The 15,224-nt window shown below is 40.7% G+C and overlaps 1 protein-coding gene across 1 annotated transcript in view; it reads left to right on the top strand.

The window, feature by feature from the left end:
* The window catches only part of frmpd3 (FERM and PDZ domain containing 3), a 107,760-nt gene that overhangs the window by 8,480 nt on the left and 84,056 nt on the right, over positions 1-15,224 (top strand). The window contains 1 exon segment of the mRNA XM_055643694.1: positions 2,812-2,914. Coding sequence (XP_055499669.1) covers positions 2,812-2,914 — 103 coding nt within the window.

Genomic DNA, 15,224 nt, shown 5'->3' with positions numbered 1-15,224 from the left:
CATTTCCTGTAGTTTTGGCTAAGCCATGTTTGGTTATACTTGTGTAATTTTGTTGGTTTTCAGTCATATCCAACAAGGTAACATACATCTTTCGCAAGAAGAGTGGCTGTCGCCAACTGCACCATTACCTTTCAAATCTAGTAAACTCGTCATAGCTGAATGAAATATTAAAGTTACAGTCTATCAAGATGCAGACAAAAATTGGTTTTGTAATGAATGATATTACTTCTCAAATAATTTATGTCCATGGAATTACAAACCAGAGGGGGAATCAAGAACCAGAGGATTAAGGTGAAGGGGGGGAAAGGTTTAACTTTTTTACTGGGTGTACTGGACAAGCTGCAGGTGGAGGTAGTTGAGGTACTATTGCAACTTTTGCAATAAGTACTATTGCAACTTTTAAGAAACATTTACAAATGTACATGAATAGGCTAGGTTTCGAGCGATATGGGCAAAACGCAGGAAGGTGCCTCGTGTAGATGGGGCATAATGATCGGCCTGGGCAAGTTGGGCCAAAGGGATTGTTTCCACGCTGTATGATTCTATGACTTTATAATAGTAATTCCTGCTGGAAAGTATATGTGTATTGGATAAAGACGGGATCGGGTAAAAATGTATCACTTACATAGAAACATAGAAAATAGGTGCACTAGTAGGCCATTCGGCCCTTCGAGCCTGCACCGCCATTCAATATGATCATGGCTGATCATCCAACTCAGTATCCCGTACCTGCCATCTCTCCATACCCCCTGATCCCTTTAGCCAAAAGGGCCACATCTAACTCCCTCTTAAATATAGCCAATGAACTGGCCTCAACTACCTTCTGTGGCAGAGAATTCCACAGATTCACCACTCTCTGTGTGAAAAGAGTTTTTTCTAATATCGGTCCTAAAAGATTTTCCCCTTATCCTTAAACTGTGACCCCTTGTTACGGTGGTCAAGTTGTCTGTTTAAACTGTTTAAACCCATAACAGACGATGGCAAGGGGGAGCATATTTCATCAAGTGACTTTAAGAAAATGTAAAAGTGAGGGATATAATGGTGCAGAGAAAAAGAAAAAAGTTCAACATAGAGCCGGTTACTTAAAATCAAACAATATTATTACAATGGTAGAATGCTGCTTCAAGTAGGCAAAGTCTTAAAGGCATTAATTACAAGCAGCATTATTGCAGGAAAGCAATGTATTACAGGACTAAAGGAATCAGCAGTTTGGGCAACATTTCTAAACCACTTGGACATTGTATACTCAACCAGCATTTACAGTATTTCCTGACAGAGGTTGCACTGTTTTTTCTCTTCCTATCAAATTTGAACTTTAAAAAAAAAAGTTTGATATATACCTTTGTTCTGGTGCAAACATGTTGTGCTGTTTTATTTGGCAATGGATTAAATTCACTCAGGTATATCAATTTGCTACTCAGCCATAAAATTAGCTTTACAGATCAGCATCCTTACAGAAATTATGAAATCTTCACATCGAAAATAAAAATCATCTAAGTTCAAGAACCCTTGCTGATTTTACAAAACTTGTTTTAACAAACGCAGTTTAAAATCTAAGATCTCTGCAGAATGTCCCAAGCGCCGCGGCTAATATTTATTCTTGAACTAATACTAAACTGATGATAGACACAAAATGCTGAGTAACTCAGCTGGACAGACAGCATCTCGAGAGAGGTGGAATGGGTGACGTTTTGGGTCAAGACCCTTCTTCCGACTGATAAACTGTCCTTTATCACATTGCTAATGGGCTGCCTATGATGTGCAGAGATTAGTTTACACATGTCTCTTTAAGGTAGTTAGGGATTGAAGGAGACTACAAATGAAGCCTTGACCAGTATAGTACGGGACAATGAGGCTATTATGGAGACTTTGGTCAGTGCCAGGATGTTTTAGAGATTGTAACTAATGGAAAGAAACTGAAAATTGACTGAAGTAATTGACCTGACAGCTGCCTTTCCACCAACCTTGTCTTCTATCTATGTTAGATCAGGGCAATTCATACTGGGCCATGATCTTCTGTTTTGAAATCTTGCTTTGCATATTATTCCCCCTCTCTCTAAATGTTTATCATCTCATTCTTCAGTAAAGATTCTTCTAAATTTTCCTACCACTGGCAATACATCTCTAATACTGTTTTTAATTGATGGATTATATGCCTCTGCTATTTCGCGTGAATATGTCAGAGAATTTAGGTTCAGTAGGTTGGTGATGGGGGTTCACATCATCTGTCAATGGTTACAAGATTAATTTACCTACTCTCGGATTTTTTTTCATCTTTTAATATCCATCCCAATTTCTACTGTTTCAACATCAGAAAATGTTGAAGCACCCTCTATGTTCAGTATTCTTGTAATTTCAATATTATCTCCTAATGTTCATCTTCATTTTTTTAAATCTTTCTGGGACTTTACCACAATAGTGAGACATGTACTATTTAAATATTTTATGGCACTTGTTATTTGTTTACAGTTTCTTGTTTGCTCTTTGCGTTAAGAAATATCAACACCAATAAAAATCATTATCATCAATACAAATAAAAATCAGAGATGTAAAATGAACATGTAATGACCTATTTTACACCAATGCACAAAATAAGAAGTAACCCCATTTATTGTTACCCTAATATACCTAATAGAATTGGTATCATTCAAATATACCGAGATTTCATGGCAACAGTCCCTGCAGGATTGCATTGTCATCAAAATAATTATGTGCTTTTCTTGTTAGTAAGAAGCTTTACTTACTTAATTAATCTTATCTGAGACCCAACCCAATTTCATTTTGGTGTAAATGTCTGTATTTCTCTGTTAGGCAGTCCATCGGAGGGCAGACTCATCCCAGGCGATCAGATTCTAGCCATAAATGATGAGTGCGTCAGCATTGCCCCGAGGGAAAGATTCATAGACCTTGTAAGGTAATCATTTGTTTGTTCAACTAGTTAACAACAAACGTTTCGCATTTATACAAATTATCTTTCATCTCCAACAACCAGGTCTCTTGAAACAGGACCTAAACGACCTAACCTCGCACTATTTACCTAATTTTCTGTTAGACATTAATGAGTTTAATTAGGCCTGTTAAGACCTTTAAAATCTTTAATAGCATGTAACCACCAAGATGAATTTGTTCTCAGTAATATCATAAAACATTTTATCCACTGTAATAATGCAGTGAATTAAGAGGGAAACCATGTACACGAAACGGCAAAGCCTGATGATAGTATTATTCTCACTTACGTAAGAATGCTGTTCATCGATTACAGCTCAGCATTCAACACCATTATTCCATCAAAACTGATCACCAAACTCGGTAACCTGGGCATCGACCCCTCCCTCTGCAACTGGATACTGGACTTTCTAACCAACAGACCCCAGTCTGTGAGGTTAGACAAGCACACCTCTTCAACCCTCACCCTGAACACCGGCGTTCCTCAGGGCTGTGTGCTGAGCCCCCTCCTCTACTCCCTCTTCACCTATGACTGCACACCTGTACATGGTACTAACACCATCATCAAGTATGCAGATGATACAACGGTGATTGGCCTCATCAGCAACAACGATGAGCTGGCCTACAGGGAGGAGGTCCAGCACTTAGCAGCATGGTGCGCTGACAACAACCTGGCCCTTAACTCCAAGAAGACCAAGGAGCTCATTGTAGACTTCAGGAAGTCCAGAGGCGGCATGCACACCCCCATCCACATTAACGGGACGGAGGTGGAACGTGTTTCTAGCTTCAGGTTCCTGGGAGTCAACATCTCCGATGACCTCTCTTGGACACACAATACCTCTACTCTGATCAAGAAGGCTCATCAGCGTCTCTTCTTCCTGAGGAGACTGAAGAAGGTCCATCTGTCTCCTCAGATCCTGGTGAACTTCTACCGCTGCACCATCGAGAGCATCCTTACCAACTGCATCACAGTATGGTATGGCAACTGCTCTGTCTCCGACCGGAAGGCATTGCAGAGGGTGGTGAAAATTGCCCAACGCATCACCGGTTCCACGCTCCCCTCCATTGAGTCTGTCCAAAGCAAGCGCTGTCTGCGGAGGGCGCTCAGCATTGCCAAGGACTGCTCTCACCCCAACCATGGACTGTTTACCCTCCTACCATCCGGGAGGCGCTACAGGTCTCTCCGTTGCCGAACCAGCAGGTCGAGGAACAGCTTCTTTCCGGCGGCTGTCACTCTACTCAACAACGTACCTCGGTGACTGCCAATCACCACCCCACCCCCCCCCCCCCCCCCGGACACTTATTATTATTTATTCAAATCGTTTGCTATGTCGCGCTTCAAGGGAGATGCTAAATGCATTTCGTTGTCTCTGTACTGTACACTGACAATGACAATTAAATTGAATCTGAATCTGAATTAATGTTACCTTAAAGATCTTCTGTCATTTTCTAATACAGTATAGAGTATAAATACTAATCAAAATGTAAATAAACATTTACATGCTGAGGTATTATTAATTATATTACACTGCAAACACTTGTATTCGTCACTGACAACAGCAAAACGGGTATCAGCTTTTATTCGGATCTAAAATTAGCTGTACAGCTGAAATACTACTTGGTAACAACAGTGGAATTATATTTTTTTAAACTGAATAGGCTACCTCTGTGTTTCACTGGCATGAGATGGTTTGTGTTCTAGCCGATTAGTTTGACATAAACTTTGCACCAACCCAGGGAGTATGATAGAAGTAATGACCCAAACATTACTGTGTACAGGAGGGAGATCGATAAACTGGTTTAGTCGTGCCGAAACAACAATATTGCACTCAATGTTAGCAAGATCAAGGAGCTGATCGGTCATTTCAGGAAGTGAAAGCCAGGAAACCAAGCACCTGGCTACATTGGCAGGACAGCAGTGGAGAGAGTCAATGGCTTCAAGTTCTTGCACGTACAAATCTTTGATAAACTGCCTTGGGCCTAGCACATTGACCCAATCACAAAGAAAGCTCACAAACATCTATAATTCTTCAGACGTTTGAGAAGATTCAGTATGTCATGGAATATCTTATTGCACATCCACATGTACATAGTGTAGAGCATGCTGACTGGTTACATCGCAGCCTGGTTCAGAAATTGGAATGCCCAAGGACAAAGAAGGCTGCAGAAAGTGGTAGACATTGCCCGGTCCATCACGGGAACTGATTTCCCCATCAACAAAGGGTTCTATGGGAAGTGCTGCCTCACAAAGGCAGCTAATATCCTCAAAGATCCACATTACCTTGATCAGGCTCTCTACTTACACCTACCATCAGAAAGAAGGTGCAGGAGCATGGAATTGTTACGTCCAGGTTCAAGACCAGCTTCTTCATATCAGCTATCAGGTGTTTGAATCATCCTGCAAAGCCTTGAAGGGGCTGTCCCACTGCGGCGACCTAATCCGCGAGTTCAGACGAGTTTGCCCTCGACTCATACTCGCAGCATGGTTGACACAAGGTCCTTTGTAACTCTCCTTCATGCTCGAGAGTAGTCCCCGCGCACTTGAGGCCTCAGCAAGGTCACGGCATATTTTTCAACATGTTGAAAAATGCCCGCGAGTAAAAAAAGGTCGCCATGGAATAAATTGATAGTTTTTTTACTCTTAATTTTAGTCGAAGTAGGTCGGCATGTTATTTGTAGGTAATCGAGGGTAGTCAAAGGTAATCGAAGGTAGTCGAAGGTAGTTGTAGATAGTCTTCAACATAGTCGAAGGGAGCTCGAAGGGAGGTCTTCTACATAGTCAAAGGAGGTCTTCAACATGACATTTTTTCAAACTCTCCTAAACTCTTCTAAACTTGCCAATTAGGTCACCGCAGTGGGACAGCCCCTGAACCATACCTCTACTTCGGCACCAAATTACTACAGACTTTACACTACTATACTGTAGTTGTTCTATATACTTTTATTTTTGCTTGTCAGGATCTAGTTTCCCCAGAATAATTGATAATTTAATATATGTTTATTGTTGTCGTTGCCTCAATATCCCCATAAAACTGCAACAAATACAAATGTCATTATTCCATTTACTACCCAAGGTGTACAACAAATAAAATCTATTGACTCTTCGTTGGCTTCAAGCTCTTAAGAGTAGCTGTGATTGAGTTGCTCTAAGTAAAACTATCTGCAGGAACAATCAGCTGATGTGCTTGTGTTAAAGGGAGATCGCAACTGCCTTTGGATTCTATACTCACAATAGGTTCCAAGCATTTTAGGTGATTTTGTAAGTCATCTGATATGCCATTCACTGGGGCGTTATGATACCATTGACAAATAATTTTCCTCTAAAAATCCATAGTTCAGTAAAAAAACAGTTGCGTCCACGAGTTCCGGCATTCCCGCTACGTTAATTGTACGTGATTACCACGAGTTTAATTTGTTTTAAACTCGGGGTCACTCGTGTGTCGACTCGCACCGTGAGACAGGGGTTTAAATGTTTCAGATTAAAGAGGGATGTTAATAGTGATGAAGGTGCATTGTTGATGAGTTGTATGATGAGGAGTCGTCAAGGGACGTAAACAAACAAACTAAGTGAATGGGCAATAACATGGCAGATTGTGAGTAAAAAACGTGAGCTATTTGAGATTTACTGCATCTGCAGTTTTGTTTTACAGTGCAGTGCATTCAGAAAGTATTCAGACCCCTTCACTTTTTCCACATATTGGTACGTTACAACCTTATGCTAAAATGGATTAAATTCCTTTTTTTATCATCAATCTACACACAATACCCCATAATAAAAAAGCAAAAACGGTGTTTAGAAATTTTTGCAAAATAATTAAAAATAAATAACTGAAATATCACATTTACAAAAGTATTCAGACCCTTTACCCAGTACTTTGTTGAGGCACCTTTGGCAGCGATTACAGCCTCAAGTCTCCTTGGGTATGATGCTACAAGCTTGGCACGCCTGTATTTGGGTAATTTCTCCCATTCTTCACTGCAGATCCTCTCAAGCTCTGTCAGGTTGGATGGAGCGTGTCGATGCACAGCTATTTTCAGGTCTCTCCAGAGATGTTCGATCAGGTTGAAGTCCGGTCTCTGACTGGGCCACTCAAGGACATTCACAGACTTGTTACAAAGCCACTCCTGCATTGTCTTGGCTGTGTCCAGAATGCTCTGGAGCACGTTTTCATCAATGATCTCTCTGTACTTTGCTCCGTTCATCTTTCCCTCAATCCTGACTAGTCTCCCAGTTCCTGCCGCTGAAAATCATCCCCACAGCATGATACTGCTATTACCATGATTCACCGTAGGTAGGGTATTGTCCAGGCGATGAGCGGTGCCTGGTTTCCTTCGGATGTGACGCTTGGCATTCAGGCCAAAGAGTTCAATCTTGGTTTCATCAGACCAGAGAATCTTGTTTAAGTATCTTTTGGCAAACTCCAAGTGGGCTGTCATGTGCCTTCCGTCTGGCCACTCTACCATAAAGGTGTGATTGGTGAAGTGCTGCAGATATAGTTGTCCTTCTGGAAGTTTCTCCCAACTCCACAGAGGAACTCTGGAGCTCTGTCAGAGTGACCATGGGTCACTGACCAAAGCTCCTTGGTCATCTCCCTGACCAAGGCCCTTCTCCCCTAATTGCTCAGTTTGGCCGGACAGCCAGCTTTATGAAGAGTCCTAGTGGTTACACAGTTCTTCCAATTATGAATGACGGAGGCCACTGTGGTCTTCGAGACCTATAATGCTGCAGAAATTGTTTTATACCCTTCCCCAGATCTGTGTCTCAACACAATCCTGTCTCGGAGGTCTACGGACAATTCCTTTGTCTTCATGGCTTGGTTTTTGCTCTGACATGCTCTGTCAACTGCGGGACCTTATATAGACAGGTGTGTGCCTTTCTAAATCATGTACAATCAATATAATTTACCACATGTGGACTCCAATCAAGTTGTAAAAACATTTCAAGGATAATCAATGGAAACAGGATGAACTGAAGCTCAATTTTGAGTGTCATAGCAAAGAGTCTGAATACTTATGTAAATGTGATATTTCAGTTATTTCTTTTTTATTACTTTGCAATAATTTCTAAACACCTGTTTTCACTTTTTTGCTATGAAGTATTGTGTGTAGATTGATTATAAAAAAAAGTATTTAATCTATTATAGAATAAGGCTGTAACGTAACAAAATGCGGAAAAAGTGTTCTGAATACTTTCTGAATGCACTGTATTTTGATTTATCATTGGTTAATTAACTGATTACATTCAATTTGCATTGCTGGTTAGAATCAACAGGAATGCCTAAAATGGGGAGTTGGGACCATTCAGGAACAGATTGATCAAGGATGATTGTCACTAAGAGTAGTGCCAGGTGAGAGGGGAATCAGCTAAAATCTTTCTTGGCACTTCCGTCTGTGTTTTGTTTATTTCACTATTGCGTAAAATCAATCTCCTGAGCAATGCCAATTAAATCTCAATGTTGGTGCTGGTAATATACGAAGGCAGCATTAAAGGTGAATCATGATTTCCACTTTACTGCTGTTATGGCATCCGATCTTATAAATTCAATAGGATTAAAATGACTTGAGTGCCATTTTTGATCACCAGATATTAAAATATTGAAATAATCATGTAAGAACAGTTTTTGTTGGAAAATAAGAAAACATGACCCAAAATTGTGATGAATTAGATTTATTTCTTCGATTGTACTGTCAATCAGAAATCATACATGAATCTTGTAAATGACAACAAATGTGATCATTGTATTATCTTAAATGCCTGACTGAAATACAAGAAAGCTGTAATCTCATCTGCATCTTTGATTTAAAGAGCTAAGAATGTTTAATTTACCACTTCTTTGAGCAAGTGAATTTTAAACAAACAATTGGATTCGGACAAAAAGCAAAAAGCTTGTAAAAAAAAAAGAACGTAACACATTAAATGATGGGAAGCTTTTGTTATCATGCAAGAGTAGGTGACCTATAGGTCAGTGTTGACATGTATGATACAAGAGGATTGATGTTTGGTGAGTGACCTTCAGAAATGAAAGATTTGGAGACGTCGATGGGAAGCAGTGTGCATTTCTAAACAAATGTTTGGGAGCATTAGGCAATAATGAAAGGAATGTGCAATGCTGCAGTTTTATTGCTGGAACTGTAATCCAGAAGTATGTGCTTGCGTTCTTTTCCAACTGCGGCGTGTTAAAGAGTCTATTTAAGATTACATTACTATCTGTAAAAATGACCATGATTCTGATTTTAGTAAAAGCCCAACTTACTTGGCAAACGCCTTTTGGATGAAAATTTGTAGCAATTTTCTGAGTATATGATTCCTGTTGCCAACCGTTGACAATGTTTCTTAGTAGTCCTCTGACTGAGCCTAGCAAGTGCTTTGCATTGTGTAATGTGTCAAAGAATTGCAGCAACTGCAGAAGGAGACCTTCATTAACCACCTCAGATCCATTCAGAGTGGTCAATAAAGCACATTCACAAAAACACTCAATTCCCAATTTTTCTTTAAAGAAATAGAAATCAGGATTTTAATTTTTAATGACAGGAGTTAAATTAATTATGCCTTTATGGTCCATTAATTAGGTATTATAAAACCTGTTACTTGGTTCTAGAGTGAGCAGTAGAGAATCAGCCAACTACAATCAAGAACCCTTCTCTAAGTAAAAATAGGAAAATAAAATAATAGAAAAATAGTTGAAGCGAAGGAAGAGAACAATTACACTATATCACAAGTGATTCTTTGTTTATCACCTAGGATTTTATCGGTATTGAAAAAAACATACTAACTCTTTAAGTATAGAAGCTGGGATGTAATGTTAAAATTGTACAAGGCATTGGTGAGACCAAATCTGGAGTATGGTGTACAATTTTGGTCGCCCAATTATAGGAAGGATGTCAACAAAATAGAGAGAGTACAGAGGAGATTTACTAGAATGTTGCCTGGGTTTCAACAACTAAGTTACAGAGATAGGTTGAATAAGTTAGGTCTTTATTCTCTGGAGCGCAGAAGGTTAAGGGGGGACCTGATAGAGGTCTTTAAAATGATGAGAGGGATAGACAGAGTTGATGTGGACAAGCTTTTCCCTTTGAGAATAGGGAAGATTCAAACAAGAGGACATGACTTCAGAATTAAGGGACAGAAGTTTAGGGGTAATATGAGGGGGAACTTCTTTACGCAGAGAGTGGTGGCGGTGTGGAATGAGCTCCCAGTGGAAGTGGTGGAGGCAGTTTCATTGGTATCATTTAAAAATAAATTGGATAGGCATATGGATGAGAAGGAAATGGAGGGTTATGGTATGAGTGCAGGCAGGTGGGACTAAGGGGAAAAAAATTTGTTCGGCACGGACTTGTAGGGCCGAGATGGCCTGTTTCCGTGCTGTAATTGTTATATGGTTATATGGTAAGTGATATTATCTAAATCAAGTTGAATACTTAATTAGTATAGAAACAAGGAACTTCAGATGCTGGTTTACAGAAAAGACACAAAGTGCTGGAATAACTCAGCGGTAGGCAGCATCTCTAGAGAACCGTGTCTGGTTGGGATCTTTCTTCAGACTAAGTTTTCAACTAAGGGCCTGTTTCCACACTTTATCTCTGTGTAACTCTAGGACTCTAAAGGTGCTGTCCCACTGTGGCGACCTAATTGGTGCGTTTAAAAGAATTTGAAAAAATGGCATGTTAAAGGCCTCCTTCGACTATGTAGAAGGCCTCCTTCGACCACTGTTGAAGACTAGCTTCGACTACCTTCGACTAGCTTTGGGAAAATTGGACACCGAATAGTGGAGAGTGAAGACGACTTCCTTCGAACTCCTTCGAACTCCCTTCGACTATGTTCAAGACTACCTATGACTACCTTCGACTACCTTCGATTACCTATGACTACCCACAATTACATATGAATAACATGCCGACCTACTATGACCTACTTTGACTAAACGTACGAGTAAAAAAAGTATCGATATTTTTCACGGTGACCTTTTTTTACTCGCGGGCATTTTTCAACATGTTGAAAAATACGCCCCTGAGTCCTCGAGTACGAGGGGACTACTCTCAAGCATGAAGGAGAGTTACAAAGACCTCCTTGGACCTCATGTCGACCATGCTGCGAGTATGAGTCGAGTGCAAACTTGCCAGAACTCGCGGTTTAGGTCGCCGAAGCGGGACAGTCCCTTAAAGAGGAGGAAGTGATAAAACTTTTTTTTGTGGAAAGTCTGGTAGTTTTGTAAGTATTAGAATGAAGCTGCTTGCCTTCATGTTAATGATCATTCTATAAGGATTAGCACACTGACACACTAGTATAGGTGCTGCCTAACAGCTTTTGCAACTGAGGTTCAATCCTGACTGCAGTTATTGTCTGCGTGGAGTTTGCACATTCTCCCTGTGTTTTGACAGGTGCTCCCACATATCTAAAATATGAAAATTGGTAAGTGAATTTGCCAGTAATTTGCCTGTAGTGTATAGATGAGTGACAGGCAAGTTTATGGAAATGTGGAAGGAATAAAATAGGTTGGCGTTGGATCAGTATAAAAATGGGTGCTTGATAGTTGATATGGACAAGATCGGCTAAATAGACTGTTTCTGTGCTGTATCCCTCTATGACACTATTTATCGCTCATCATAATTTCCCAGGGGTTGGAAAACTCTGTAGCAGAACGACAGAAATAGAAGGATGAATGAAGGGATAGAGGCATAATTGCATTTTCTCCACTGCCTGTAGACCAGCAAAAGCCAAGTGTTTCCCCTCAGCCCAATAGACTGGTCAGTCAACCTTTGCCACCACTATCATCATTAGTTCATCAAGTCATTCCCTGTAAACCCAACCACAAAAGATGGACTGTAAACCTCCATTAATCCAGCACACTTGGATCTTTGCGATGCTAGACCAACAGATTTTCCAGACTATTATATGTTATTTTATTAACATTCCAATACAAATTTTAATTCAGGAGTGAGGAAACCTGGGTCCCGGTGAGTGGTCTGGGAACACGGAATGGAAGATCTGGCGGCAGGTCAGGGAGCATGGGAATAGAGAAGGAAGGGAGTGGTAAAACAGGGGTACCAGTGAGTGGACGGCATTGGGGGGATCTGTACCGTTGGTGAACGGAAATTGCAAACATTATGTTTTGAGGGATCTAGGATCTCTGCAGAACCTCAACTCTATGCTATCCTTTTTCTCCGTGACGACCAGTCTGCTACACCACTTGGTTCTTCAACTTTAGTCAAGATGTCCTGCTCGTCCAGCTTCATGAGACCATTCATGACCTTCTCTTTCATAGCTACAGGTACCGGCTTTGCAGAACACGGTGATTGGGTCATATCCTCCGTCCTAGTTACCAACTTGACCTTGCCAGGCTGTCTCCCAGGTCTTTCGTCGTCAAAGACATATTTGTAGCTCTTGAGTAATGAGCCAGCCTTGCTAACAGCATTCAGGCTCTTGAAGTTCTCCTTGTGAACCATGATGAGTTCCATCTGTTGTGCAGCTTTGCCGCTCAGGAGTGGTTTGAGCCAGCCTTCCTCTACCACTATGAAGTGAATAGGGTACTTCGTGTTGTTCACCTTGTTTCAGAGTATGACTTTCATCCTACCTTCTGCCAGCAGGTTGGATCCGTTGTACATCTCATCTAATGTCCTCTTTTCTAGGTACAAGATGCTTGGGAATCACATTAGCACTGGCACCAGAATAAATCTGAAACTTGATGGCTTCTGTGCCGACCTGCATCTCAGCGAATAGGCCTGAAGAGGAATTGTTTCCAGCTGCATTGATCTCAATGCAACTCACAGACTTTGTGTTGGAAATGGACGTTGTGTCAGATGTCTCTACGACCTTGTGCACCCCCAATTCTGCGTGGCCCCCTTCCTCTGCTTGCAGCAGCAGCAGGCAAAGTGGATATGTCATTTGCATCTGTTGCAGTCCTTCCCATACGCTGGGCATTCCTCCTTCCTGCGCTTGTGCTTCCTCGCTCAGAACTTGTACTTGACTAGTCCCTGATTCTTCCTCTGCGAAGGAAAATCAACCATCTTTTCCCTCGGTTTGAATCGTTCAACCTTGTGTATTGTCGGCTCTTCGCCGATGACTTGCATTCTTGCCGCTGTTACCTCCGAGGATCTATATATGTCCACAGTCCCCTGCAGTGTCAGATTCCTCTTCTGAAGGAGTGTCTTCCTAGTGACTGGTCTGCAATACCAATGATGATGCGATCTGGAATGAGGCTTTCTCTCAGGCAATCACAGAAGTTGTATGTCTTAACAAGCTCCTTCAGCTCTGCAACATACGAATCAATGCTTTCCCCTGATTTCTGGTCTCGTTTATTGAAAACGAATCTTTCATACGTTTCGTTCGTCTCTCCTATGATGATGATAGACATCTTGTCGATGATGACTTTCACATCCGTCTCATCTGCTACTGTTTTGAACGTCAGGGTATTGAAGATTTGCAGTCTTTCCTGTCCAACAGTATGGAGGTATACTGCTTTTTGATACTGTTTCTCCTTCTTCTCCAGTTCTGTTATCACTGCATAATTTTTATACATTTGTTTAAACATTTTCCACTCTTCCACCCGGTTCTCTTTGAGCTTTAGATTGGGTGGTGGAGCCACGTGGAAAGATGGACTGGTCAGTGCCATTTTAAAATATCAGCGTATCCCCTCGCTCTTAACACCTCATTTTATCCTTAAGCAGTCTCCCACAGCATGTCGTTTTAAACTACGACTCCCACAGCACTGATTTACACGCAGTACCTTATCTTTGTGTTCTCACTGACCTGCATTCCTCTCATGCATGCAGCTAGTCCAGTTGAAACATTGATTCCTGATAGCTTTTCAAAGCTTTTTTGCAAATCATCATAGTGTCTATTTGATTCACAAACCTTCACTTTCACCGCTGCCACCATGTTTTGATATATGCCTGCTTACAAAATAAGTAAACTAGCACATAATATACAGAGAAAGATGGCTGCACACACACTCGTGTTGGGATCAAAAACAGGAATGATTTATGTCCAAGTCAAAGGTCACTGACTGATTTACTGAGCATGTGCGAGAATGAGTACAGCTCATACGCATAAATTACATGGATAATGTCACACATTATCTGGTGAGCACAAGGCCAAATCATCGGGATTCTGAATGGTGTGAGAGCTTTGTTTCCGTTCGGTTATTTGGTTTCCACTTCTTTGTTTCAGCTTCTCGTCCTTCGACGCCACGTCCAGGTACCCATGTGGGAATGTCATATAAGCACCCCAACAAAGAAATTATAACTGGAGAACTGGCACCTTGCATTTCATCCAAATTTGCAACACATTAACTAGGTATGTTACAAAACCTACCTGAATCGCCATTGGGAATCTGCCCTCAGCCATGTCGGCGATTTTGGCGCTGTTTGGAGGGGGCGGGTTTTAAACGCGATTTTTACTAGGCTGTACTAATCGCACATGTTCAGCCTAGTAAATCATTAACGAAAAATCGCTGCAAGACCCGGTCGCAAAAGGTATTATTAGTTTTATAGGCCTCGATAATATAGTTCTAATAGTTTTAAAATTACTGTTTAATTCCGCAACCTCTCGCAGCCCCAGGGTTTTATAGAGCAAACAATTAAAGGTATGTACCTTATTTTTACATTAAATGGGGCATATATATAACCCTATATATCAAGTTATCTATAGCGAGTGGTTCATTTTGGGCTTTTTATATCCCGCAGTATTTTTCTCGGCATTTGAGGGCACTAATCCAGCGCTATGTCAACATTCTAAACCAGCGCGTTCCACATGAACCCACTAGAAAGCCGATTTAAATGGGCATTTATTTACAGCAATTGAACACTAAATTCCTTCCATTTGGCCTATAAATTAATGTAAATTAGATATAAAAATCATGTTTTATTGTGAATTATTTGTGAATAATCTTTGGACACTTAGGCTATTTAAAAATGTTAATCTTTCCTTAAGAAATGGGCGTTTGACAATCCAAGATCACAGCTTTTTTGTAATGTCCATTGAAAATCAATAGGGAACAAGATGCTAATTTCCGAGTATGAAAATGGTCATAACTTTTTTAATACTTGAGATATGAAAGTGAATTTGTTGTCAAATTAAACTTATTGTTATGCTTTATCTGATGGGATAAATTGCAGACTTGATTTTTTAAATCTCAAAATTTTGTAACATTGCTACATTAACCCTGGCAGTCATTATTTCCTTATGCCCTGGAGATCACCAAACTGCACTGTGAAAGTAAGAATAAAGTTGATATCTGCCGTTATTAGGGCATGGAACATTACGAAATCCTGGTGTCCCA

Source organism: Leucoraja erinacea, chromosome 12 (assembly GCF_028641065.1).
Source record: "Leucoraja erinacea ecotype New England chromosome 12, Leri_hhj_1, whole genome shotgun sequence".
NCBI classification, from domain to species: Eukaryota; Metazoa; Chordata; class Chondrichthyes; order Rajiformes; family Rajidae; genus Leucoraja; species Leucoraja erinaceus.
The sequence above is the reverse complement of the archived record's forward strand: the minus strand, read 5'-3'. Positions and strand labels throughout refer to the sequence as shown.